Source organism: Varroa destructor, unplaced genomic scaffold (genome assembly GCF_002443255.2).
Source record: "Varroa destructor unplaced genomic scaffold, Vdes_3.0 BEIS01000003.1, whole genome shotgun sequence".
Taxonomy (NCBI): domain Eukaryota; kingdom Metazoa; phylum Arthropoda; class Arachnida; order Mesostigmata; family Varroidae; genus Varroa; species Varroa destructor.
Window position 1 is genome coordinate 37,676,109 of NW_019211456.1, and position 27,723 is coordinate 37,703,831.

The following is a 27,723-nucleotide window of genomic DNA, read 5'->3' on the forward strand; positions in this document are numbered from 1 at the left end:
TCAGGCCTGTTTACAGAAGGGTACAAGCTTGCACTCGACGAGACGCTCTCGCACGCACGAAACTTGATGCACGCGAGCCTGGTCGATCACGCCTATTCACATTGTGCTTCCTTCAAAGTTACAAAAACAGATCACCACGGACAGAGAGATAGCTAAGTAGGTAGACATGCTGAGCGCAAAAGTCAAACCTATTCGTGCGCGAAACAGGCAAGCTCATGCTTCAACACACTCGCCGCAATTGACGCACGATCACACATACAGACAGAAACCGAAACTAGCGCCAGCGCTAGGTTGCGTACGGGCTGATCCAGCGGCAGCGGCGCTTGGCTGACACTGCAGCGGCCCCACAGGCCCGGCGATGGTATCACCTGGAGACTAGCAAACTGGACCGCTCAAGCGTACAGCCGACGATGACTTGACGAATTGTTACTATTAGATAACTCCAGCGACACGCCCGGTATTTAGCATGAGATCTAGAAAAAACATAGAGGGGTACGCCCAGGATATTGGTAGAAATATATGACGTTGCAGTGGCACGATGTCCAGGATTGTTGGATTGCACCTGATCTATTCGTATAGATGACACTGCAGATGGCACTATTAGGTGCCAAAGAAGCCAAGCAAGTGGTATAACCACGCCTTAAACCATTTATTCGATGCACTGCAGAATGCTTACAAATCATCGAGGATCGTTAACAGCATAGGAAGTAAGGAAGTTACAGTTATAGGTAAAAGCGGATACTTTGAACGCCCACCTACATAAAAACACCTACCTACACTCCGTATATCCTGTGGTATGTTAGGGCATCTCCGCGACAAAAGCTCGGCTATTATGTGACATATTTACGCGGAGGGTCACGCCGTCTCATGAGATCTTTTGAGGTATAAAACGAACCCCTTTAATGACAACTATCCCTAATCAAACAGCCACGTCATTAATTAACAGGGACCACCACTGATCTAGTCAGCCATTTATGACCACGAATTTACCACATCGAATTTACTGACGAATTCCAGGAGCGCGTGCAACTAGCGACGCTACCGCTACCAGTCGCCAACACGATGATGATACATCCATGTTATTTTACACATATTTACTAAGAACTATCACGTTACTACCGCGCTGCTATGGCGAGGATCGCTACATAAATCGCACTATAGTGGGCACAGAGGGCAAATAATTGGAACATCAGCTAATTGGCACACAGATCGGACCGCTGACAATCGACAGTTTAACCGAATCAAGAAGATTCAGAATTACTCATTACGGTTTTGCGCGCACACGGAGAAGCCTCCCGCAATAAGTACCCAGGTGAAGGTCGTCAGACCGAGGAACACTTATCAAAAACTAATAGTACGGATTCACAGATCAAGCTGTAGCAGCATCGCCGCTAAGATCACTCAACAGCGATCTCGACGCTTGGAACGCATGCTTGCTTCGAGCAATAACAGCCGACGGTGGATCTAACGGCCAGCAGCAGCAGCAGTAGTAGCTAATGGACCACGTGTACAGATGTGCACCACGCCCGACTGCTGATTCGAACGCAACTAACTCAAGTGCTACCGTAAGTAATCACAACGGTACGATATGGTCGTCTTATAGCAGCAGCCACAGTGCAAGCGGCTGCCAAAGTGGAACAGCTAAAACACATTGTTGTTGGAGCTTGTACTAATTAGTAAAAAAAAAAAACAAACGAATAGATCGACGCCGTTTATGTTTCGATCTATGTGCAGAGCAAAAACTGCTGTCTACGCAACTTTGTATTGTTAGCTAGAATCCGCTATTTGACAGACTGCAGTTCGAGTCAAGAAAAACGTGGTGCACCGACAACAACAACGACCACCACATGTGTTGCCGTCCCACCACGGTAATTGCGGTGGCATGGTGGTATGCCCGGGTTGGCATGTTCAACAGTGTCGATTACTACAGTGACTTTGATTGAATGAGACTGCCTTTGATGGGGCTTCTATAGCACCGCATCGCTGCAGGAGCTCGTAGAAGAGGCGACCATTCGGAGTGATTATAATAGACTGGCGTGGTCGGTGGGAGAAGCTCCGTTTTTCTACAACATGTATGGACGCAAGATTTGCTTGCCGTAACATACATAATAGCGGCTCGCCTTGAAGCCATTGTATTACATGGACATGTGTCTTCGGCACACACAATATGGTAAATATAACCCTTAGCATCCGGAAAAACGCTAGTTGTCCGAGAGAGCAGTTCGTACGGAATCAAGCTAATCAATGATAAATGAATTTATATAAATGACACACTGCATTATATATAGTAGGTAATATAGCCCGATAGTTTAGCCCTTAAAAGTGCAGACGAATTTATGATTATATCTCGCATACTCTCTGGACAAATCGGATATATAAATGACTACTATATGAGCGATCGTCCCTGATACATAATTGATCGTGTCCACCCCGGTGTCATCGAAGCAAATTTATTCCATCCAGCCTATAGTAAATAATGATCATTACTATTTTTATCATTAGTTTTATTGTTTTTATCAGCATTATGTGGACAACGTCTCTATCTAACTATCGATTTGTCACAGTGAATCTGCTATCAAAAGCTAAACGATGAAAGGCTAGCGGAAGCAAGGGTTGATATTGCGCAATTGACGGATTGATGTTCCGCTTCGCAAAAGCAGCAGTAGCAGTAGTGTGTCTCGTTCAAGTTTGGTGGACTACTCTTGACGGCATCGCGGTACCCTGTGCGGTAATTGTACGACCGTTCGCGTTGCCGCTTTCGCTACGTACGGATGCTTATCGGCCTGGTGGAGTCAGCCAGTTCAGTTCAGCTCAGCTCAGGGCGACAGCAGCAGAAACGCCAGCATTGGCAACGACAGCCCCGGACATAGCTGTTTAAACCGATGACCCTGGACAGATCGTCGAATCATCACGTGATTCCTTGAACTCTGTGTTTGTATCCCCTTCCTCTCCCCATGCTCTTCTCTTTTCCCGTTGTTCTTCCGCAGGCCTCTTCACTGTCGTGGCCTAAGCAAAGCAAAGATGGCTACGATAGGAGTTGTTCCTCATTTTTTTTTTCTCTATCTTTCATTTATCTCTCCATTATCTCCTTATCCTATTTCACACTCTTGATTACTGCGCACCACCACTCGTCTCTGTGGTCATGGCCTTACAGACAGCTACGCATTGCGTAACCATGCGGGACACTAATGACTGCTCTTGACAAGCATACTGTTCTGAACATCACTATGATGCGATAGGAAGCTTCCCTGAGTACAAAAAAGCATAAGGGAAATATGAATAGCTTAATGAGCGGCCTTCGTAGACACGTTGCCAAGATGGTCACACGTCAATTACTTGAGGTAGCGGCAGCAGCTCAAAAATTCATTGCCGACAGCAGCAGCAGCAGCAGCAGCTGCAGAGATCAATGACAAAAGTCAGCCCGCAAACCATCGCTTTTTCCGTCCAATAAGACCTGCTCCGACTTCCGTTTCTATCGATCTGTATCTATCCGCTTCTGCTATCTTCATTTGGCTTTGCACGTTTTGTGCGCGCGATTTCTTTCTTTTTCCGTCTCTTTTTCGCTCTGATACTCTCTCACGCTCGTTACTGCATCTCGGCCTGACGTCAGATGTTGACGCCCGGTCATTCCCTGATCTTTTGCAGGTCGTTGTTTGAGCTGCCTGCCGATACCTGTTGAGCTGATGTAGATGACGCTGGCGCTAGTCGATACAATGGGTGCATTTCTTGTCACCGTGAATGACACCGTGTTACCGCAAGCTCAACCCTGTTGATGCTCATACAGGATTAACTAGACGTTTCCATCGTTGTCGGCAGCAGTAGCATCAGAAACAGCCAGTGATAGCGGCAGTGTTATTTCATTCGTCATTATTTTTCTACACATGACCAGCTCAATCCATATTTAAAAAGAACTGGCTATGCTTGTTTATTTTATGTTTATTTAATCTTGGCTTCAATAGATTGGATCTTGTGCCTATATGCGCCTCTATTACGACGACCTAGCAACGCTCATCGATCAACGTTCATATAGAGCAAGTTAAAAGCGTCCAAGTATAAACACTACGTTACTTTATACTATTGTTCTACTATATTGTTACTTCCCTCGCCGCGATTTACTATTTTATCCTTTACTATTATTAGTTATTTTAGATAATGCTATTAGTTATTATTTGAAAACAACGGCGACATGACAGTTGAAACGATTGGCCACGAGTACTTATACCACGGCAGTGTATAATGTCATAAATATATAACAGCCACCATAGATCTTAACCTTTGCGCAGTTCTTCATTTGAAGAGATCCTCACCAGAAGGTTCGACGCTGAAGATGCGTAATTTGGTCGTCCTGACGTTGTTGTTGTGAGCTGATAAAGTTTCGAAGACTTATTTCGGGGGAAGGACGCCTGAGTATCAACAAACCCAGGAGCCCTTGAGTATGACGAAGTATTAAGCAACTACTGGAGGCCAGTCAACCGCGTTGATTCGTTTGTTTGAGGCCGCTGTCCGACGTCACTCGTCGCAGAAGCGTCAGTGAACGCACGGTCGTAGGCAAGCGTTGGCCGCCCGCCCGCCCGCCCGCTTACTCGCTCGCTTCGGCCCGTCTGGCTGCCTCGCGGCCTGTTCTTCGCTAATACTACCTACATTTTAATGTTACTGGTCACAACTAACTACGACGCCATCGACGCTGCTAGTCAGTCAATCATCCGATCAACCAGCCAATCAAAATGGCGGAGCGATCGTGAGCACGTTGTACACTAAAGGTCTGTTACCACCAGCAGCAGCAGCAGCAGCAACAACAAAGCGAGAAACAAAAAAAAAAGAAGAAGAGGATAACAACTTTGGGGGCAACGCTCCGACTGTGCGCGCAGCAGCACATACGCCGCGCACTGCCAATCCATGCATGATGCTGCAGCAATATCGGAGAGACGCGCAGATGCCACAATGACTACGGCGACATGGTGCTAGCGTCGGCTGACATGATGACTGGTTCTATAGCTAACCACTGCCGATGCCGCTGTTGCTGTGCAGCTTCATTTTGTCTCGGACTTTACAGCGGTCGCGGTGACTACATTGGCTGCTACTGTGATCGCTGTAGCCTGTAGTTGAAGTCAAGCGTCACTTCTTGAAAAAGATCATCATATACGGCTGCGGCGTTGAGAGTAGGGCTGAGCTGAACGCTCTAGCGAAGAACCAACAAACGAACGTGCAGCGGCCGCGATGGCAGTGCTGCCCCATCCGTTGCAGCAGCGAATCGTCATCAGCGGGTCGGTGGCGGTGGCGGTGCTGGTGGCACCAACGCCAGCAGTAGTGGTAATGACTGAGGCATCGTCACCGAGTTCACATGAACTGAGTCGAAGTTAACGTGAGCCATGAGCTTTTAGGTGAAACAGCAAAAAAAAGACGCGGGACGCTATCTGAACGGCGCTTCCGCCGTGCTTCCACGTGCAAACCAAACAGCCCAATCAGCAAAAAAACATACGAACGCATACATTCTTAGATTATTTATATCGTTTTGTACTGTATTCAGCTAGACATTCATTCACGCTTGCTCTTTATCGTTAGCGTGAAAATCTAAATGAGCAATCCAGACAGGGGTATCAATCGTTGGCCGCCATCGCCGCGGCTGGCTTTTGCTGTTAACACTAAAATCAAGCATGAACAGCTGGCCTGGGCAGGGAGTGATACAGGCGCACATAAGCCTAGCTACACACGTTGGGATACAACGTACGCATGAGTCTCGAACAGTAAAAGCTGCTGTAATAGCGTCCGTAAAGACCAGATATCGGCCGCGTGCTGGTACGTCGAACGGCACATGGGAATCTCCCATAGAGCCATGGCAAGACGATACCGAGGCCATCCGCGTACCGGTACCATCACATCGCGGACGCAGTCATGGAGGCTTTGGTTTGCTATCGATAAAGACCAGTCTACGAGCGAGCGCATGGAAGCTAGTCAGCAGCAGGAGCAACTGCAGCGGTGACAGCGGCTGTAGCAGCGGTGGAAATGGCGGTGACGCCGCCGATATCGCCGAGAATAGGCCGCGCAGAGCAAACGCGAACGGTTCAGAGAAACTGGGCTGATCATACAGCTATGGCCGCTGATAATTGGCCAACGGCGCTATTTCTGCTGCTTCTGTAACTTTTGAGGGCTAAGGGAGGGCCTATGCTGGTTTTGGTGGGTTCGACAGAGTGCCGTCGTTAGAGTCGCCATTGTTGTTGTTGTTGTTGCATAATATGCTGGTGCAGAACGCCACTAAAGCTCCCGGAGCCGCTTCCTCCGACGATCTCTTCGTCTCTGGACGTATTGCTGGTGGTGTTTGCCTCCAGCTCGGTCAGCAGGCTACCGTCAGCGACAGGGGCAGTGTCGGCACCAGCCAAGCAACCTCGTTGCTCTGTGCGCTCGGCAATTACCCGCCGGTGGTAGTCGCGGCGGTCACATAAGCCGTGGCTGTTGTCACGCTAGTATAGAAGAACACAAGATAAAAGGTTGTGCTGCGATAGATCCATGATGGTGGTTAAGCTGCTATTGTGCTGGTTGGCTTGGCCGAGCAGTCTGGCTAGTCCATATGGCGTCCCTGTGACGTAGGCCGCTGAAGCCGAGTGGACGCGGCCCGACGGCAAGGTGACCTAAGTCGGCGTCGGCGTTACCACAGTCGTCCCTGCCACTGTCAATGCTGCTACCACCATAAGCCGTGATGATGTTCGACACCATCGAATCGATGCCAGCAAATACTATTGCGCGCAATAACCACTATGGAGCGCGGATGGTTGAAACGAGACGGTGTCGTCCAAAGAGTCAGAGAACCACTTACTTAGCAGTATAGTATTTCTTATCGTCAGCATTACGTGCTATAGTATTGGATATACAGACGATCGGACGGCGCAGCCATCTCAACGTACAAAGCAACAAGTATAGGTCAGGGAACGTTTCCCTTTTTACTACTAAGCAAAGCTTGACTTTAACACTCAATGACGATTCTACATGGTTTTAGATACTCTGCTAAATGATTATTATTCATCACTGACAACGTAAAAATCATGTTTATCAAGCAATATCAGCTTAGGTAGACAAAGACATCAAGGGGCTCGAGTATGACGAGATAGATATTTGTAAGTGCTCGTCCCATCATCGCCAGCACCGTCGTCATAATTTTCACTCTGAGAAAACTTTCAACTGTTGATGAATTTACGTCCGGACGAAATGGCCAGCTACGTCACAAACCTGTCTATAACAGAACGATCTAGCTGCTGCGAATGCAGATGCTCCTGTTCGCGCACTATTCCAGTAAGCAATCGCGCATAGTGGACGTCCGGAGACGGTCATTCTAATGGCGGCTTGAACAGATCGCGCGATTCAGCCAAACTGTCACTCCGCGTCTGCACTAACGTTCAAGAGCGAGGTGCATAATTAGAAAGCGCGTACACGACGCCGCGTATTTACCTTATTTCATAGAATGATCATGATCATTCTATCGTGTCATAGGGTCAGTCCAAATATCACAGTGATGATATTCAACATACTTTGTATAAACGCCGTAAGATTAACAAATTTCTCTAGAATTGAAGATCGTCACCAGCTTGAGAGTCAATTTCTAGAGACGCCAACTGTTATAATAATAGTGCTATCACTGTAATATCATGTAATCAGTTAGGTAAACAACGACATCGGTGTGAATACATATGGCACATATATAATATAGTAATAATAAAAATTAAACGTACGACTCCAATTGGCGTTTTTTTCCGGCTTTAAAGTTACTTTCTGTTGTCTGCCCCCCCCCCTCTCTCTCTCTCTCTCTCTCTCTCTCTCTCTCTATATATATATATATATATATATCGCCGAGATGACTCACTGATACTCATCATGGCTCAGCGAGGTTCCACGCGGCTGATTTGGCTGTAAAGAGAAGCTACCATCTTCACTTTATTACTTTCGCCTAGTACTGTTAAATAGACACACTGTTGCAATAGTACCAGAGTCAACTGCACCGCTGTCAGCTATACCAAATATATTTGCAGTAAGTTTCTACATACATAGACCCCAGATGTTATAAATATACATTAAGTAGGTAGCAGAATGAAGGCCCATGCGTGGCATCGTCTGCTCGTTTTTTGTCCGCTGTACCGGCGCTCGTGAGCACTCACTTCCTGCGGAAAATGCACCGACGTGTACCCCTGTGTACTGACTATACGCGTATGTATACGCATTTATAAACCGAACATAAGAACCACAAGTAATTTTTTTTGTGTATCGTGTCATCACGCTTGTTCATTAGAAGCTTGGTTCACCAGAGATTCATTGGCTCACTGCAATAGAAAACAGTACCCGAAGAGCTGGTATGCTTGTACATAGAGCCCCCTGACCCGGTAGGCCCACATAGATGTACAATCGTGACGCTAACCTAGGAATATTCGGCGGCAATAGCAGAACCAAATGTAGGCATCAACGTTCTTTGCACGTGCGACTCCTTCGAGTAATAACGAAATCAGCGTTTGTCACTATGGTACTATAAGTTGATGCGATACTTTTCAGTGTGCGCGCACGAACATTCCCTGTTAGCTGGCCTGTTGGTTGTAGGCCGTAGGCCCAACAGGCGCTCCACGACAAGCGTATGCCGAGCTCCTTATAACCTACTGTTGCTACTACCAGACGGCGTATGGATAGTCACCAGTTAGTCTCCTGGGTCACCTGTAAGTTTGCTAAGCAAAAATCTGTGACTACTAGAGGAACGCGACGGCTAGGACGAGTAAGCATGGCTTAGCTAGTTCCATACATAAGTTCTATAGCAGTCTACAGTTCCTACATACACCGATCGGTCCATTCTAACGCGACCAAGAAGAGTTGGTTCGCCTCTGTTCGAAATGTACTCGCCTTCGTGAGCCTTGATCGCTACTTCTCCTTCTCCCTTGCTGAATCGAGGTGCCCCTGCCTGCAGAAGAATTCTGAAGACCAGTCAGCCTGTAGGCAGGCGGCCTGCGTCACTGCCTGCCTACGCGCCTCAGTTGTGTACTGCTCTTAGAAAGGGGCTTCGCGGGGGTCGGCTCTTGGCTTACTTGGCGGTCGGGTCTCGCTTATGATGCTGCTGTGCTGCTGCTGCTGCTGTTGCTGCTGCTGCTGTTGTTGTCGAGGGCCGAGTGTTGACTCTCAAGCGCACAACTAGTGTGTGACGAGCAGGAATCGACCATGAGCGTCAATGAAGAACTAGCAAGACAAGACGGCTCTTTGAGAAGGAAGAATGGATTGGCCAATGGTGTCAGATTGAGATGAGCGTGAATCGCCACTAACCCCACTAAAGATTCGGGATTCGAGGCGACTATGATTCTCTTGGACACAAGACGAGGACTGGGGGTGAGGGGTTAGAAAACAACGGCGTATAGAGCGACCTCCCGCTCTTTAGTCGCTTCTCGCGGACCGTAAGGGCAGTTGCGGTAGCCGCAGCAGAAACGGTACGAGCCACGACGAGAAAATAACAAAAATCAAGAAAAGTGCACCTGAAACCACTGCATCCGCCTGAGGACGTTCATTCGCGGGCAACATTCTTTTAACGAGTCCGACACGAACGGAGATAGCTCAGCGCCACTTGCAAATCATCTTCAGTTTACTTTAGCTTGAGCCCTGAGAACCATAAACAGCGCGTAGCGTTGATATATACCAAATGGGCCTAAGATGTAGAATTTCGACCGGTAGCGACAAGACGATGCCTAGTTATTGCAAAGTCCACGTGTGATTAAACGCTTGTGTAAAATGTCCGTTATCCAGTACTAAATAAAAATGGCCTAGCTATTGAAACTAACACGTCTTTAACTTAAACTCTAGATGATAGCCGTAGATGATCATAATTGGACTTCTACATTTAATAGAATAACAAGCGTTACTTGGCTCGATGCAGATGAAGTTCATAAATACAAAGGATACGCCAAAAGGTGTGCATCACGAAGTCATCAGTTGTTTTCCCTGTAGAGTACTAAATTATCGTATGCGCTCACATTATATTTAGGGGTCGACGTTCACTGAAAACCAAATTCGAGTGCAGGATACAGCGGCATCAGAAGCCACGTTCACACATTAGACTTTAATACGAATCTGGTAGTTACCGGTAACAAGTACCAGGTAACCAGTGAATATCAACAGTCAAGATGCTCAGCTCCGAAACGAGGGTCCGCATGCTTCACTTCATTCGACTAGGTGTTGGTGGAGTGAGCCGGATTTCTTCAAGCAGACCTCACTACTGGAATTTTTCTTAATTTCATCTCACGTTCGTTTTTGCTTGTTCTTCATTTGTCTCGCACATCGTAATGAAACGAAATTCTACACGAAACTGCTTCAAGATGTAATCGCCCACATCAGTTGCTACTACGATATCAGCGCCGCTAGCTAGGCTTGTTGGTCCGACAGGCACGAGAGCCTCGGTCAACGGACTTGCTTGAATAGGCAAATGCCAGCAACAACGCGCGCATTTGCTATCCGCGCACACAATGCCGTCCTACTCCCGTGCGACCGTACCCCTGCCCGGCCGCATCAGCCTCTACTCACAGCACCTCGCGCGCCATAAGCTCGAGTAAGCCAGTGGCGACCGGTGACTCACTGTGGTAGCGTGTCTGTCCTCTGACCGGCCAGAACGTTTAAATAGGGCGTTGATTTTGTTGTCTATCAAGCGCTCCCAGCAGCATGCTACAAACATACGAGGCTGGTTATTCACGCATGTCTCTATGTACTTGAAATCATCCCCCCCTTCAGCGAATACTAATGAAATGATTCGATACATTTAAATACTATAAACCTAAAAGGACATCCTCTTATTTGTTTGAAATTAAAGTGCACGTATTTGTGGTAAATTTTAATCAGGTATTGTATCAGTTGACAAACGAGATGTCGCATATCACTAGCATGACTCGATGTTGGCTTACAGCCGTTTAGCCCTGGCATTGCTCCAACATCGGCTTAATCCGGTCAAAGTCTATGAGAAACCTACCACCTTCTATTAACACAAACAGAACTAAATCAGTTTTATTAATGATTGTTAATGCTAGCACATGTTTGGTCTATGCAATTGCGGTCTGGGGCCTTTCGTCGGTCACTTGATTGTCACAGATTACAGAAAAACATTGACACGTAATTAGCTCTATTTCGAAATACCTTCTCTGGTAAGTTCGAAAAACACTAACTATGCATGATCCGCTGCGAATGGTTACTCGGATACGGATCGATCACGCCGTAGCTGAATGATGTTCAGCATCAGCCATGACAGGCTGACAAGGCAAAATTTCCTAGCCAGAAAGTGGAAATGCCCTTCCGCTGTTATGTTGCTTAATAATCTCTTAATGTGTTATTACATGCACATTAGGGTATTACGTACGATCAGCCATCTACGTCTTTGTGACCTGGTGAGCCGCTGCTTCCCTAAGTGAAGTATTTAGCTAAACAATTATTTTACTAAATATAAAAACGTATTATCACGTTATTACTACGTTAGGGACATCGTTAAGTTGAAAATGTGCTATGTATTCTGATCGTTAATCTGGTGTCCTCCGAGCGTCAGTTGGTCATAACGAAGCAAGAAATTTTGTGGAATTTTCAAAGCCAGAACAACTTTGCTTTTTCATGAAAAAGATCATAGCAGAGCAGATAGCAACCGACAACATCAGGATGGATTGCCAGCTACGACGAAAGCCTGCCACGACGGTTACGATGCCACCACCGCTCGACGCCACTCGCTTGTCTGATCCGGCCGCCGGCGTCATCAATGGTGTTCCACCTCCTTTTTGTCGCGACATTGAGCATAGCGCGGAGGCTTCGCTTGGGCTTTGCGAACTTCAAGCATCGTTCGTTATTGCACCGGCACGACCAAATCAACCCAGCCCGGACCGACTAGCGGCTCTGTCATCTCCGCCATGCCACCAACGCCATCGAATCCTTACCGATCCCATTTCTTGGCGTTCTCGAATGAAGCGACCCGGTTTGGTTCGGTTGATCTATTTGCGCGCGGTCTTGTCGGTTAGCGCTCGAGTTGGCTAGTGGCGGCAGCGATCCGACAACTATTGCTCATTCGTGCAGTCACTGTGGATCGGCGGCCGTTCCCAGCAACAGCAAAGCGCTACACAACGGCGGCGGCGGTGGCAGCACTCCAGCAAAAACATATCGCGAACAGCAGCAGCTGTGGCGACCGTGTTAGTGACGAACAACGCACAGCAACGCAGACAAATCCACCGGTCGTTTCTTTCAGTGGACACAAAACGAGCGGCAGGCCGAGCGAACAGCAGCCACCGTCACCGGGCCTAGCAGGCAGCAATCGTCAGGCGAACAAACGGGCTAAATAACAACCAACCACCGGCCGTACACAGGCTCCAGGACCGCCCTTGTTGCTGGCGCTCGTACAATGCACCCTTCAAATTCAAACAAGTTTTTCGCGCGGTTTTCAAATCCTGCCGCGTCCAGCGACAGCTGGTGATTGGCCAGCGAGAAAAAGCGCCTCCTCAGAAAATGCGCCCACTTTTAGAGGGTGCAGCATTCAAACCAAAAATCTAGCAGAACAATACCGGAGCAGGTAACAAGCAATGTTCGCCGAATGCGCGTCACCAGGGTTGCTCATTCATACACGAGCGCAACACGCAGATGCCAGTCAACGTCGAGAGATATTTCGGTAAAACTTTACAAAACCCTTTATCGAACGTGACCATTCTCCAGAAGCTTGATAAGATTGGCAAAATGGTTCATTGGCAAAAAATATGGCTACTGCTTGTCACAAGTCCTGCAATATTCAGGTCAAGTCCACGTGTACAAGCATCTATAGGATCATTCCATGAAAACATTTTCTTTATTTAAAATGTCAACGGCAAGTTCCTGTTGAATCGCTAGAACAATTACATACGTCATCAGCATGGAATATTCATGGCATACAGCATGGAATAGTAAGATGTTGAAGGCGTTGAAAAAATTGTAGTAGTTGTCCACGTGCCGACGAAATGTACAGATGTTCAGGTAGAATTTCGTTTAAGCTTCCTATCCGATATAGGGCAGTTGCATTGTGTGAGCCAGTGAGCCCCGCTACATGATCAGATCCGGGCCTTACGATAGCCAGCTCAAAAGGCACGTGCAGGACTATCATGAATCTGTCCTGCAACCAACTGCTGACCGAACACCTACCAAATGAAGGTAAGGCTATAGCAAGCTATATGTTTTAACAACCGAGCACAAGAATTAATCACAGCGGCATTGCGACTAGCAGAAGTACTCGAAGCCGGTTCAGGATCCCGCCCCGTCACTCTCAACCAGCCACGCACTACAAGCCACCCCATGGCGTTCAAGCAAGTGACAGCGGCTTAGTTATATGCTCAGCTGCTGCCGCCGCCCCGGTCTCATTCGCGCGGGCGCTCGCTCATCACACACCGACTGGCACCAGTAGCAGCACGACGATGACGACGACGACGACAGAGAGGCAGCCGGTCGGTCGGGTCGCCCAGGCTTGCTGCGGCCGTTCGCCCTCTCCCGCAGCTCTTGTGACAGTCACTGGCTCACCATTGTGTTCCTGCTTAGTTGTCGTGACTCGCTTCACCCCCCCCGAAACTCGGCCGCGTCACATATCCCTCTCCCAATCCGCTGAGCGAGTAGTGGCCAAATGAGTAGTGCGCGCGCTCAACCAGCTCTGTGCGTGGAGACAACGGCGGTTAGCAGCGCAGCGATCGGTAGCGAGACCGGACGAACGAACAAGCGGGCGAGCAACCGGCACAAGCAGTCAAGCACCGCCGCCACACTGCCATAACTTATAGTACCAGTGGCCGTAGCAGCATTGGTAAAGCGCAGTGCTTCGTTACGACAGATCGTCTACGGCCGCCGCCTTGGCAGCATCGGTGACAGCAGCGACGGCCCGGTAGCTGTAGACGCCGCCAGGCAGATCGTCAACGCAAGGCAAGAGGCAGGATAACGCGTGCTGCTAGCAAGTCACCCAGCTAGAGTACAAGCTTTGTTCAGCTAGCCAACGCGGCACTCGCTACTTCGCGGAGCAGCTAAACGAAGCTGCTAGGTCTGATACTGCTGTAACCGCTACATTCACTGTACTTGTTCTAGCTAGACAGGGCGGCAGCAGTAGCAGCCGCCAAGCTGCTGGTTAACAACCGTATTCATACGCAACGGTACGAGAGAGTGGGATGAAACAGGGTATTGTTTCATAGTGCGATACGAACTGCTAGGATCGGTTAGTTCGATAAATGTTACTCTTGTCAGCAGCGCGTGGATCGCCAAAAGTCGTAACAAAAGTTGACGGAGTAAGTGCGCGTGTGGTCAGCAGTGAGGAAGGAGCACACTTCAGCTCGTTAACGAACGATCGATTGATAGATACATCAGTTGTTGTGTAGAAATGTGTCTGTGTGTGTGTGCGCGTACAAAACTATCGGATACGTATTATCTTGTTAGCTCTTACTAAGCGTCTTATTAGCAAGCATCAATCAGCGAGCGACGGTCAGAAGAGCGAAAGCATTCGGCCTGCCAGCAGAGCAAGCGTGACCCATTCAACACGCAGGATAACAACCAGATGCGTCGTCAGAAGTGTGAGAAGGAAGAGATCGCGAAACTCTAGTAATACGCGAGTTATTACCGTTTCTGTTCACGATCATTCGGATGTAGTGTTGCGGCAATTTACTCACGTTCGCCACTAATGCGCGCAATGATGCCGATGGTGAGAAGACTTCAACGCCGCCGCGCCACGCTTTTGGATTGATTTGTTTTACATTGTCATCAGAGTTCAGTGAAATGAACCGAACTTCACTTTGGGCAGCGGTCGCGAATGTTGTTTAGCTCGCGCTGCATGTGTGCTTGTGCGTGTGAAGGAACGCTCGCGAAAGCTACTGCCATCGCTGAGGAACTAGTTGTCTTCGAGCAGAAGCTGCTTGAGGAGAGCAATAAGAAGGGAAGGAGCGAGTCAGTTCGATTAAACGAATTAACAAGGAAGTATTTTACGAGGTCCCGTAGTCTTTTGTGCCGTGTACTGTGAAAGTGGTGCGTCAGGGTGGAGCGCGTTGCCTCCGCGGCATCGTGTCGGGATCGACGACGGGCAGTTCGACTAGAGCAGACGGACAGCGGTCAGAATAAATGTCACTTACTTATTGCCATTATTAGAACAGACAACGAAAGCGCAAACGACAATAAACGAGAAAGAAGACTGATATCTCGTACGACAGCAATCGCGACGGCAGCGGCGTTCATAGCAATCATAACGCTACGACACGAACACGCTGTCAATATGCAGCCCGTAGTGACGTCACCGCCTTCGAAGAAGAAAGGCAAGTACGATATTACATTCAAGCTAAAAGTCATCCAATGGGCGGAGAAACACTCGAACAGAGCTGCCGGGTCGAAGTTCGGCCTAAACGAAAGCACGATCAGAGGTTGGCGAAAGTCGTCAGTTGCGAACAGTCTCGAAGCACTGAGTGCGGATTTCTCGCGCGGGGTGTTATCTCTCCATCAGCCTCTACATGATGACACCCACCTCAACAGCCACCATCATCCGGCAACAAACGGCAGCAACAGCCTGAGTGTCACCCTCGGCGGCGGAGCTGATACTGGCAGCGGAGCTGGCGGTCGTGCAAAGCTTCACGATGCTCTACGGAGCGGACGAAGACCGCTCAGCAGCGCGTCAACACACATGTCCGCAATGGCTGGCATGTCGGGCGCCGAATCGGGTGGGGAATCACCGCCCCGATCACTCAATATGGACGAGCGTGAGCTAGCTCGATTGAGCTGCTCCCCGTCAGATGACGGATACTATGAGGACGTGAGCTATTATCAGGAAGAGGTTGTTGACGACGAGATGGCGGACCCTCATCACAGTCAGCAACAGCTGCATCACAGTCATCATCAAACTTACCCTCATTTGAATCATCATCATGCCCAACAACAACAGCAGCAACATCCGCCTCCTCAACAGTCCCATCACTCAAGCGGCCAACAATCGCTGCAGCGACAGCAGCACCAGCAGGAGCAGAAGCAGCAGCAGCAGCAGCAGCAGCAGCAGCAGCAACAGCAGCAGCAGCAGCAGCAGCAACAACAACGACAACAGCAGCAACAACAACAACCACAACCACAACAACAGCAGACGAGCAGTCCATCACCCCCGCCGACACCTTCGCCACCACCAGCGTCCCCGGCGTTGCCGCCAGCGCCCGTCCTCAAGACGATCTCACACCAAGTGACGTCGAAGCCCTTCCCAGAAATTCAGTTGCCCTTCACGGTAATCGTATGCAAATCAGTCCGAGACCACTGGCTGCAGCGATACGCTAGTCAGCTACCGGCGAGACCAGTCACGGAGCAGGATTCGTTTGCAAAACAGCTCGGGTTAGAACGACGTTAATGGCGGCGGGTGACACAAACAGCGTTTGCGCGCAGGCTCGAGCGTTTGTGGTATAAAGAATAATAATATTAATAATAATATTCTTCTACCTTATATTGTACTATAATTAATATTACCCTACAATGCTGTATGCAGCTTATTTGTGTACAATGACCACCATGTCTATACTATAGAGGCCATTTATACGATTTTACATTATTGTGCTTGAGATGCTGCGAGGACTGCGAAAACTGCTGTGGATTCGTGGGCGTACAACGACTGTTTACACTGTAATTTTGCCTGGCTTGAAATCTTCTTCTACAACTATCTGTACTACTACTCTACATAGTGGGCAGTCAGTACAGACAGAGCCAAAGTTTCTCCGCGTGGAAGGACATGATGCGCAGTGTAACTTAATTTCTCTTAAAAGCACCAAGAGGCATAGACAATCTTCATTAGGTTAATGATTAAAACCAACAGAAAAAATTGTGTCGATAACAACATCGCCTGCGTCTACGAGAGCGAGTACAAAGACATGTCATTAAAACACGGAGCTGCGACGACAAAATAGCCAAAACTTAAAGGCCAAAGGCTGGCGATGGTGGCTACTAGAGCGGCTGGAGCATTGAAACTCGGCGGCGGCGGCAGCGGCGGCGGCGGCATCAGCTTAAGGAGAAGTAGATGCTTCTTCGCTGTTCGTTCCCTTGCTAGCGTTTACTGCCGCCCTGGCTGCTGCTGCTTCTGCTGGTACCACTGCTCAAAGACCGCACCCGCTCAACCGCGTCGCTCGCCCAACCGAAGACTGTACTTGTGTGAAAGTGTGCATGTGTATGTGTATTGTGCGCTCCAAAACCTCATCATCGGCTGCTGTGACCCGACTGGCTGCAGAAGTAATCGGCACCAGCAGCAAAAAGCAGCGGATCGACGACTTCGTTGGCCAGCAAGCGTCTTCAACAGCCCACCAACAATTACAGCATCCCGATGGAAATAGCCCGAGAACTTGTCTCGGGTTGACTGTGCATAGTAGTCTCTTCGTATAGTGCATATTTAATACGTTGCATCATGACGATGCATGGGAGGAAGATGTACTATTCCTGTATTATATAGGCATCAATCGCAATAGGGTACGATAATGACGACGATAATGATCTTGACGACGGTGTCGATTGTCCTCCGGCGGATGGATACTACCCTTTTCACCGCACAACCCATATCTTTGTATATACAGGCAAACATACATCTTGATACTGTAAATCACTGTCTCTCTTTACGTGTGTATGTGTTACGTGGAGTGTGCCTGGATGCCTGATGCCCATCGTGGTTATTTTCTAAGTATGTTTTTTTAGTTTTTTCGTCTGTGTAAGTGCTGATCTCCGTCGCATGATGATGAGAACGGCGAAATTTCTATTTATTATTATAACAACGGGCGCCACGGATACGATAACGCGTCAAGTAAAATTGTTTTTCATACGATTTTGATTGCTGTGTGAGGACAGTCCTATATGTCATTTCAGTTCAATGCCCCCTTTCCTTCTACGTCACCACCTACGATTTTCTCCAGATATGCGCCTTTTTTCATTTCGATTGCGTTGTGTGTGTGTAGGTGTTACTGCGCTTGTGCGCGAAGCAACGTCTGGATATGCACAGATCCATTTCTGTAGGATTTGTTTACTCGAGCTATCTATATAATAATAATACTGGTGCCGTCTGGTGGCAGGTTTGCCGTAAAACTGCCTTCGATTGCTCCATTATTGTTCTTGGCATCCTGTGAGCGTTAGCTATTTACAACTAATGGCGTTAAGCATATCGCGCTAGCGGTGCTCTTACTATGTCGGCCACACCGAGTCTCAGCCTGCTGTAACGTAGCCTGTTGTCAGCTGTCAAGCTTGCCATAGCGGCGTAGTGGTATTAGATAGCCTTCTTCTTGCTAGTACTGCCTAAACAACACACAGAGAGACAGATAGGTCGAAACACATATTGGCAGCAGTAGAATTGTCGTTGGCTGATCAGCCTCAGCACCTTCAAGTAACAGCGCCAGGAGTTGCCGTAGCTGAAGTAGTAGCTTTTGCTTTGCGCGAAGGGCAAAAGTGGCGGCGCGAAAGGCAGTGCCACCACAATCGCCGTTTGTAATACCTACTCTGACGGCCGCAGGACCAGCGTCAGGGTGGCCGCAATGACCGCTACCTCCCATTCTGCTGCATTGTACTGTTTTTGCCGAACCTTTGTGTAGGACTCTCCTGTCGCTCATTGAAAATGCAGCCAGTTTTGGTCTATTTGCTACTCATCTTTTCTTTTTTGTATCTTACGTTTGGTGGTGGTACTTTTGCCTCGCGGAACCTCTCTGAGTTCAATTCGGCTGACGCCGATCCGTGAGTCGTTAATTGTTCTATTGAGGGTAAAGAATGCAAGAGTTGAAAACAGTAGGACAAGATGGCTGCCGTGTGCTTTCGTACTGTTGGGTTGTTATCCGCCAGCGTAAAGAGAGAACGCGCAGTAAGTCAGGTGGCAGCAAACGGACATCAGGCAGAGGTCGTGGCGTTGGCGACGCCAACGACACCGGGATGCTACCGTACGACTGGCTCACGCTATATTAGGTAGCTAAGCGCCACGCCATGGCCGCTGGCATCATAACACCGCCTCCCCAGCTCTGTCGACGCTTGGACACGTAATGTTCAACTAGCGGCCACGCGATCTAGCTAATTTGCTGTCTTTGCACCAAACTCACACCCAAATATCATCAGCCACGATCAGCTGATGGGAACTGCGAGAAGAGCTTTGTTCTGTCCAGTTCCCAGTTTAAGGCCTCTTAGTGACAACGATGGCCGCACATCTTAGCTTGCAGCTTTGTTCTGGTGGGGCGTAAGCGTTGTGTGTTGCTCATCGCGAAACCAATCACGCTCGCAAGTAAACTGTAACTAAGAAGAGTCGACAATAAACGGCGAGTGCATTCTCTCTGGATTTAACTGACGGACTGTTTAGCTGCCTTGTGTTGCCCGCCGCACTGTTCGTATAGGCGGTTTCATAGAGTTACGCATATCCGCTGTGTTCCTTTCTGTATAAATTCTGAATGCGCGTACGGACTACGCAGGTTTTAGCTAGTAACGGTAGCAACGGTAAAATTGTTTGGCTTTTGCCACGCACTTGGCGAGGCCGTTCCTCTTAAGCTGAGGTGTGTGTGTCTGTGTAGCGGGGAGACTGGGTGCATGATGGCATTTAGCCTACCATTCCCAGTACTCCAGATGTACGCCTTAACATCCTACAACAAACCTGGCTGATACGAGAACTTTATTGTGGACTGTTGCTGATTGATCCGTATTCACTTCGCCTTCACCACTCTGTGCGACAAATTCCTAATAAATAGCTAGTCTTTTTTTTAAAAGATTTAAAGGGCCGAACTATGCAACTCAGCCGTGATATGATGCAACAATCTATAATACTTAACCACTGTTAGATATCATTCACAGTTTGCCTTATGCAATTCGTCCAGTAATTTACCACAACAGCTGCCACGGGGAAACTTTTTCGTGAAGGCGCAAATTTAAGTAAACACACACATATGGACGCACTAATGAAGTGCCGTTCTCTTACCTTCCTTTTTTTCCTCACTGTTGCCCACATATCTTCATCTCTATTTTTACGTCACGCCAATTTTCCGCATTATTCGCTCATGTTATTTTCCGAATTTCCGGATATCTTCTCTCTCTAGCAGTAGCAGTGGCAGCAACGTGATTCGTTTGTAATTCATGGCCAATAAAGGAACAGTAGATAGGGCTCCGGTACCGGAAATCTTGGTTTTCGCCCAGCGTGAACACTATTCCCACACGTGTTGAGCACCGCCAGCATTAGGATTACCGAGTTTGAGGCGCCGGATTAGCCAGACGTGGACTGCAGAGGCAACCGTCGGCCAGCCAGCATGGCGGAGACTTCTACTTGACAACAGCAGAGGCTAATTTTCCGCGAATGGCGGTAACATCGAATAGCCACTGCAGCAGCAGTAGTCACCAAATAAACCAAAGCTCCGCGTACGTCGATGTCGGTTCAGCTATTCCTTGTTGTTGCCACGTCGCTTTCAGTGCTGCAACTCCATTTAAAACCCGGTTGCAGCTGTCGACGCCAGCGACGTTACTGGCATACGAACGGTTAAGCTGACGCCAATGCGTGTGTTACTTCAGTAAGTCAAGTGATACCCGTAGTTCTAACCGCAGTATAATTGATTTGTTATCATGTCCTATGTGACGGCCAGTGGGCCTGTGAAAACTGTTGTCCACATTTCCCTGTTTGTGTATCTGTCGAGGTACTAGCTTAGTATGTTTTGGTGTTGTATTCCTGTGACGCTACGGCAGTGAAGCCCGACACAGCCTACGATTTCTCATTGAATTGTGATTTGAGCGTTGCTCAACGTTGATATCAGCCTGCGCGAAACGCCGCCTCCGTCATCGCCAGTGCCGGTAGCCCCATTTCGATGGATATTCATCTTCTACCCAAATAATCGTTTGAGATAGCAAAACAAATAGTCGGGTTTACCCAGCTGTTTACCGAAAAACACATTAAAAAAGTCATTTGTGGAATAATAATAATAATAATGCCATACTTCTAGCATTTCAAACTTGTGTTTGTGCTGACTTTTTACGTGTTTTTCTCAAACATTGTAACTTCTAAACAAAAAAAGCCAAAAAAATACAGGGTGCAAGCAAACGAACTTCAACTTGCGCCCGTGACCGCTCAAACAAGTTGTGATGTTAGAGATGTGACAATGCAATGTGTATCACACAGAATCCTGAGAACCACTTACATAGGACTACTCATTATTATTATTATTATTCTACAGATGCTAATGATAATGGGTTCTATAAAACAACTGTGTTTGTAATTATAATGTTTTTTTTTTTATTGTGAGTCCTGTATTTAAAAAGCAGCGATGTAAAAAGGCGTAAAGCCTATAGGAAGAACAAACGAAAACAAGGTGATTCTTAGTCTGTTACGTTTTTCTTTTTAATATTTAAACAATATAGCAAGATACCGTTGTATGAGCGTAATACCTTGCTAATTCGTTTGATTTTTCATAGTCTTTGTTTTCATATCTATCTCTACAGTGGAACGACGTTATGCTAAGTTGATGAATATGATTTATGTTGATCTCCTTAGATCGCTTTCGATAGCTTCGTTTGTGGCTGTTTATTTGATCCTGCCTTTGATATTGGTACAACGAAACTGTGCCATATAACACTATGTTACACACGCTCATTTAAATCAGCTAGCCCTTTGAAGCTGGAAGAGTGCAGCTTTAAAATATTATTATCAACCACTTTATCCAATCCTTTCCACAGTCTATTCTGTCCTGGCTGACGCAGCGACGTCGGCCTAGTAATTTACTAAAGTGTCGTTGAATTCTGTATTTATCGCCTTCACGCAGTCACATAAACTAAACAGGTATACCTATATCGCTTACGGTCGAGCATGATTTTCAGCGATTCCATGATAGCTTAGCGGGTAACGTATTTGCCTGCTAATCACACACATGGTGGTCTAGGTTCAAACCTAGTTCGACATAAACAGGAATAAACAGACGGTACGTTTCGTGTTGGGAGCCAGCTATCTGATGGAATGCCTAACAGCGATACCGGACGAAAAACTCGATACGTAGAGGACATAGTTCTGCCACATTTAATACTAGGCTGCCCTGCATGAGATATGCTTTTCCGCAGCCCGCTGCTCTCTACTGCTGGCACTAGAACGAAACAGCAAGGCAGTGCTGATGCTTTCTTGTTGATGAGTCGCGTTCGTTTAACGTTCCGTCTATACGATTGTCGTAGTGAAGTCTGCTCAAACGACTATGGAGCGGATACACAAGGCACTAGTCGTGGCCTGCTTTTGCGCAAGTTGTTCACGCGGCAGGGCCGACGGCGAAGGCAAAACATATCGCAACTGCTTTAGACAATATTAAGTGGCCTGTCTCTCCCTTTGCTGCTTCTGCTGTTGTCCGGAAGATGCGAAAACGATAGAATTTTTGATTAGGCGATTGGTTTGTGAGGTGAAGTAACGGCGAACTTTTCGAGCGCCGTAATTATGGCAGTTACCTGGATCTGTGGTATTTGAGGCATGTGAGCCACAATAATTACTGGTGCAGTTTGCTGCTGATGCACGATAGTAGCGATAGACCAATTTTCTATTTTTTCAAAAGAATTTGATTAAAAAAATGTCACCTGCCATATACTGATAGAACTGACATTATGCTAATACAGTGAACAAGAGTGGACCGAATGTGACTTTTGACATTTTTTTTCCTTGGGAAGTTAAGTAATAATAGGTAGATGAAAAAAAAAAACGTGTACAGAGGGCGCATAAATGAATGCTAGAATTGTCAAATTGGGAATTTCGTTGTGTATTAACCTAAAATTTTCCGCCTGTCCCTGTCGCCTTCTACTTTTACATTTTTACATTGCTTTCCAGTTACAACGACGGTTATGATTCTGATGACAGTCACGACGATTGACAACAAGCGGCCGTTGTCTAACGTAGTGTCATTGTTATTGTGGTCACTATAAATTGTGAGGTTGTGTAATGTTCATGGGATGCTCTACATTTAAATAAATAGGCCCTATGGCGAGTGAGCAGTAGCTGACGAAACAGCCTAAAATCTTATTTGTGACATTTAGTTCTACATCTCGATCTATCCGCAAGATTTACTTACTGGAAAAGTTACACAATTTCTGCCTAATGTGATGACGCTCCCTGTTCCGATACGCAGGCCAAGGTAAGCTAAACGCTGGGGCTACTTATACGCTGCTAAATTTAAGAATGTAAGTGCACCATTCAGCGTTGTAGGACAGGCGATATCGATACGGTGGTTTTTTTTTCGCAAGGTCAGACAAAATTGTTTGCGTATAGCCCTATTCTCCTACTGTCTTCCCCCCTCCATCTTTTATAGAATAGATTTGTCTAACTCTACTTGCGAGACTCTCAAGACGCTAAATAGATCTATTATATACCGAAAACAGTAAAAGCTGGTTAAGTTTAATATAAATAAAAAGTATTTATTCACGGGGGCATACAACTCCTGTTTAGCTCAACATGCCATCACGCCCCTCCCGAAAAAGCAAGGCGAGAGAGAGAGAGAGAGAGAGAGAGAGAGAAGTAAAAACGGATCTGGGTTTATCGATATTCACCAGATTCCAGGACAGATTGCAGTATTGAAAAGTTTCGCTAACCGAAACTTACAATAACAGCCGCAATTATCGCAACAATGTCACTATAATAAATATTATCGCTATTAGAGTAATTAGTAATGCTAGTTTGTACAACATTATCCAACTTGAGCGTCAAGCGCAGAAAATTCAATCTATGATTTACATCACTCGTGATCACTAACGGGCAGTGCTCGATATAGAAATACCCTACGCAACGACATACTAATCATTCGGTACTGTCACCGTATGATAAAAATGATGATAATGATGACATTAACGAGGCCTACGACGATAATCATGTATATAGCATGTTGGATATTCGAATAACGATTAATTCTTCTATTTCCCTCAATCTATTTCAAAACCTTAGACACAGCAAAAGAGAATGAGGGATCGGCCATCGAACTTCTCGCAGAGCACCGCTGAAGTTGCGTGCGCACTTTCTTCGAATTTTTCTGTCAACATCTGTAAACTGTTGGGTTCGTTAGCGGGTAGCGTTAATGCAGTGGAAGTGGCGAGCGCAGATTCAAACGAGCTGTACGAAATTTCACAGAAAATTTGCGAGAGTTACCTCATGCATAGAAAGTTAGAGAAATGGACGAGATGGAAACCGTCACAGTTACGGAACCGTTAATGAAACGGAGTTAGCCGCTAAAGAGGTAGAAAGCTGAGAGACGCGTAAGCTCAGGTTCGCGCAGAGAAGGTTTAGTTGTGGCGGATTTTTGCTGACCTATGTAGCCGTAGCAGTAGCAACGGTTGGTGCGACGGATGTACACGTGACAAAGCATATAACGGAGCGATAATACACAATCGTCGATGATGAATGAAAATGATGCTAATGCTCAAACGGTATGGTGATGGCAAGTTTAGTAAAAGCAATTTAGGTTGGGGATGGGACAAAGCGAGATTAACGCTGAGAAACACAATTGACTTCGAAGATTGAGGAGCGAGTGCAGGCATGACCACTAACTGTAATGCTAGTATTTTCGCTCAAGGTGGGGCCGACATGAGATTTTAGGGTTTGGTCACGTTACGAGCACGAAAGACGGCTTGACTAAAGAGGTGGCAAAACATTTCATGGTTTCAATTTTTAGCGTATGTGATAAGTAATCGTATATCAATATTTCTCCCCTATATATACATGTTGTTAAAGAAACACGAATATCGGCCGGCAAACATATAATACCCCTAAAAATTGTCCCCAAAAAAAAGATGTTTCGCTAATAGTGGTTTCAATAATTATTCATGCATTGTTTTTCTCTCGTTAGCTGTCAACCGTGGTAGAAATATCAACTTTAGTTTCTAATCGCGGCCTAAACATGGAAGCACAAAACACGACAAGTACATACCAAAATCTGCGGGGGCCTACCACAAGGAAAAATGCAGATCGAACTAATTGCCCTGAAAAAAACTATGGGAGAGTCGTGCGTACTACGAGTGCTACTTTATAATAACAACAACAACAACAACTATTTTATAGCAACAAATTGTGTGTGATTAATATTGTTTGAAGATACATGGAGCGGATGGATAACACCTGTATATGTAAGATAAGTGTGAATAAGGCCGATGAACGAATGATCGTAGAAGACCATAAAATTAAAAAATTAGCACCTTGAATGAATCAGAGAGTGAATGTGTTTAAGCATTCTTCAAGCTATCTCACAACTTTTTTTTTTTTTTTTATAGCTGGAGTCGACAATTATAAAAGGAATTACTTAGACAATTTTTCATTCCTATTGCAATTACTGTGACACTCAGCTTGATTTAATATTAAATAACTGAAAAATTGAACAAAGTATGATCACAGAAATGTTACACTGTACGGTACCTCGATGCATATGAAATTCACTATGGCAACGGTGCATATTCAAAATCGAATCTTGTGTTTCGTTACATAACAATATTATAGAATACGAAAAATCCTGTTATCGATTAAATCTGGAAGGACGTAGCCATCACAAAAAAATGGAAGTGTAAAAAACAAATTGCAAACGTGTCATTTATTATGTGCAGTGAGGAAGCGTACGTTGATGAAGCAGTGTTCATAATGATTGTACCGAAACGGGGCTGCTGGAAGAACGTTGATAGTATTCTATAGTGTCGCTGGAAGATATTTAATAAATAAGTTAAATCTATGCCTCGCAAAAGTTAACCAACGAAATGAAGTGCCTGCCGATTGATAGTAATAATCATCATAACGATTAGTGGACGATTTTACGTGGTTACTGGGTAACACGAAAGAGATGACGGGATAAAACCATGGCAATTTTTACGTGAGTGTGTATAGTGTGTGTGTGTGTGTGTGTGTGTGTGTGTGCGTGCGTGCGTGCGTGCTTAGGAGTGTCTAGGGACGAAAACAGAACGAGTAGATGCCAGAACAAATGGCACATATTTATTAATTGATGGAAATTTATGGATAAGAAATATTAAGAGCTGTCGTCGCGTAGGGTTGATGCGTGTGTATGTGTGTGTCTGTGTGTGTGTGTGAGCGTGTGTAACAGGTGACAATAATGATCTTATAAAGCTGATCAGATAGCTAACAGCATTCTCCGGAGGCTTCTCAGGACCGCCAGAAATGAGCGGCCATCATACCGCCGAAGAATTTTGATGGAATATCGTTGATGAATAATTATATTAAAGTAAATAGTTTGAATGGATGATGACATGATGATGATGATGATGATGATGATGATGACGATGATAATCAAGATGAAAGAATAGACTGAATGAAGAAAGGATAGACGATGAAATAAAGTGATATTGTTTCCACTTTTGTAAATGAAGTCTCATGCTTTTTTATTTTCTAATATATGTACTTGTATTTACTATTGCATTTGTCTATAGGATGAATTTAGTCCAACTTGTCAGCTTCATACGAAATCGTTCCGAAATTTCGTAAGCAAACAAAATTATGTAGATTCTACTACTAGTTACGTCAGTTAATATCTATCAGAATAGTTCCAAGTTAACAAGTTAGTAAAATTAAATTGTTAAAATGAAGTTATATCAAGTTAAAATGAAGTAATAATCAGAACTCTTTCCTTCGCCCTTAAGCATCCTTTTGTCGCCCAAAAACCTCAGCACACAATGCGTAATAGTTAACTGAAATTCATTTAGTGCCAATTAGGTATTGAGTTATAAAAGTCATTGTTACTTGTTATTATTAATTTAATTAAAGCAAATAAAAACGTTACGTATCGTCGACGTATATATTATAGCTATAATAGTTTCCTTCCAAAAAGTGTAGAATCCCAGCTTATTTCTACCTATTCCCGCACAAACTGTATGCTGCAATCACAACATAAATAGAACGCGTCTGGAATGATCTGCAGTTTCATGCGTGATCACGATAGTTTACGCCTTTTTTTTACTCTCCAATCGCCGTTATCAAGTCACAACGCATCAATTGTTATGGCCCATTTTTTGTACGCACTGTTTCAAACAGTGTCAATGTGTTTATGAGTTGAAACATCTATATTTTTGAAGCCGTCCGATAAAATCATCTAGGATAACCATCTTAATATAAGGAATACTTTTTTGTTGAGCAAAGATTAAAGACCAAATTTCAGCATTTCCACACGTGTACAGTATTGTTCATCTACGTTAAGACGTTGAGCTATTGTCATGTCTACTATTTGTGCTCACCCTCGCGCGTAGTAATCACCAACAAAAGGATTTATTAGTTTTTCTTCGCGAATTCAAGATGAACGAGGTTGCCTATTTCTCCTCCTGTTATCTCCGCTGTTGTTTATCAGTGTTTATCAGCCCGCGTCATTTTCAGTTGCCTAGTGACAAACAAACTATGGCAGCGCCTATAGTTCACGCGAGGATGACTGCGTTCGGTGGGCGCTAATGGGCCAGTGGGCTTATTTCAAGCAGTTAGACTAGGTGAACCCCAGCAGACGACAGTAGGAGGCGTCGAAAGCTGAACCTGATCTAGAACAGACACTCGGCATCTCTAACAACGAGTGGGCGTCCGGAATGTTCGCCAGACTAAAGTCAAAATATTCATTGCCGGGGTGCACGTATGAGAAAAGGTGTTCAAACTGTAGAATTTCGATTATGTAGGTATTCGCTAATCCCGGATAACACCGACAGGCCGGCAGACGACGTAAACCACAATAGTGCGCGATGGACATACACACTTTTAAATAAGAGATGAAAGTTAAACGGAAAGTAAACGCCTAGGTAGAAAGTAACAGGTTGCCACTG

General features: G+C 46.1%; 2 protein-coding genes across 5 annotated transcripts in view; one reads left to right on the top strand and one right to left on the bottom strand.

The window, feature by feature from the left end:
- The window catches only part of Cep97 (centrosomal protein 97kDa), a 161,117-nt gene that overhangs the window by 81,263 nt on the left and 52,131 nt on the right, over nt 1-27,723 (bottom strand). The window lies entirely within an intron of this gene.
- On the top strand, nt 898-26,294 carry LOC111248033 (uncharacterized). 2 transcript variants are annotated; one of them, XM_086983667.1, is made up of 3 exons: nt 898-2,170; nt 2,565-2,931; nt 3,646-26,294. In XM_086983667.1, exon 3 carries the CDS (start codon nt 15,236-15,238, stop codon nt 16,340-16,342), a length of 1,107 nt encoding a protein of 368 aa, XP_086839793.1. In that variant the 5' UTR covers nt 898-2,170; nt 2,565-2,931; nt 3,646-15,235; the 3' UTR covers nt 16,343-26,294. The 2 variants fall into 2 exon arrangements, with proteins under 2 accessions (XP_086839793.1, XP_022655459.1); XM_022799724.2 differs by having other exon boundaries at nt 8,533-26,294.

Excerpts from the sequence above, each read along its gene's own strand:
- LOC111248033 (XM_086983667.1), top strand. The coding sequence starts at position 15,236 with ATGCAGCCCGTAGTGACGTCACCGCCTTCGAAGAAGAAAGGCAAGTAC.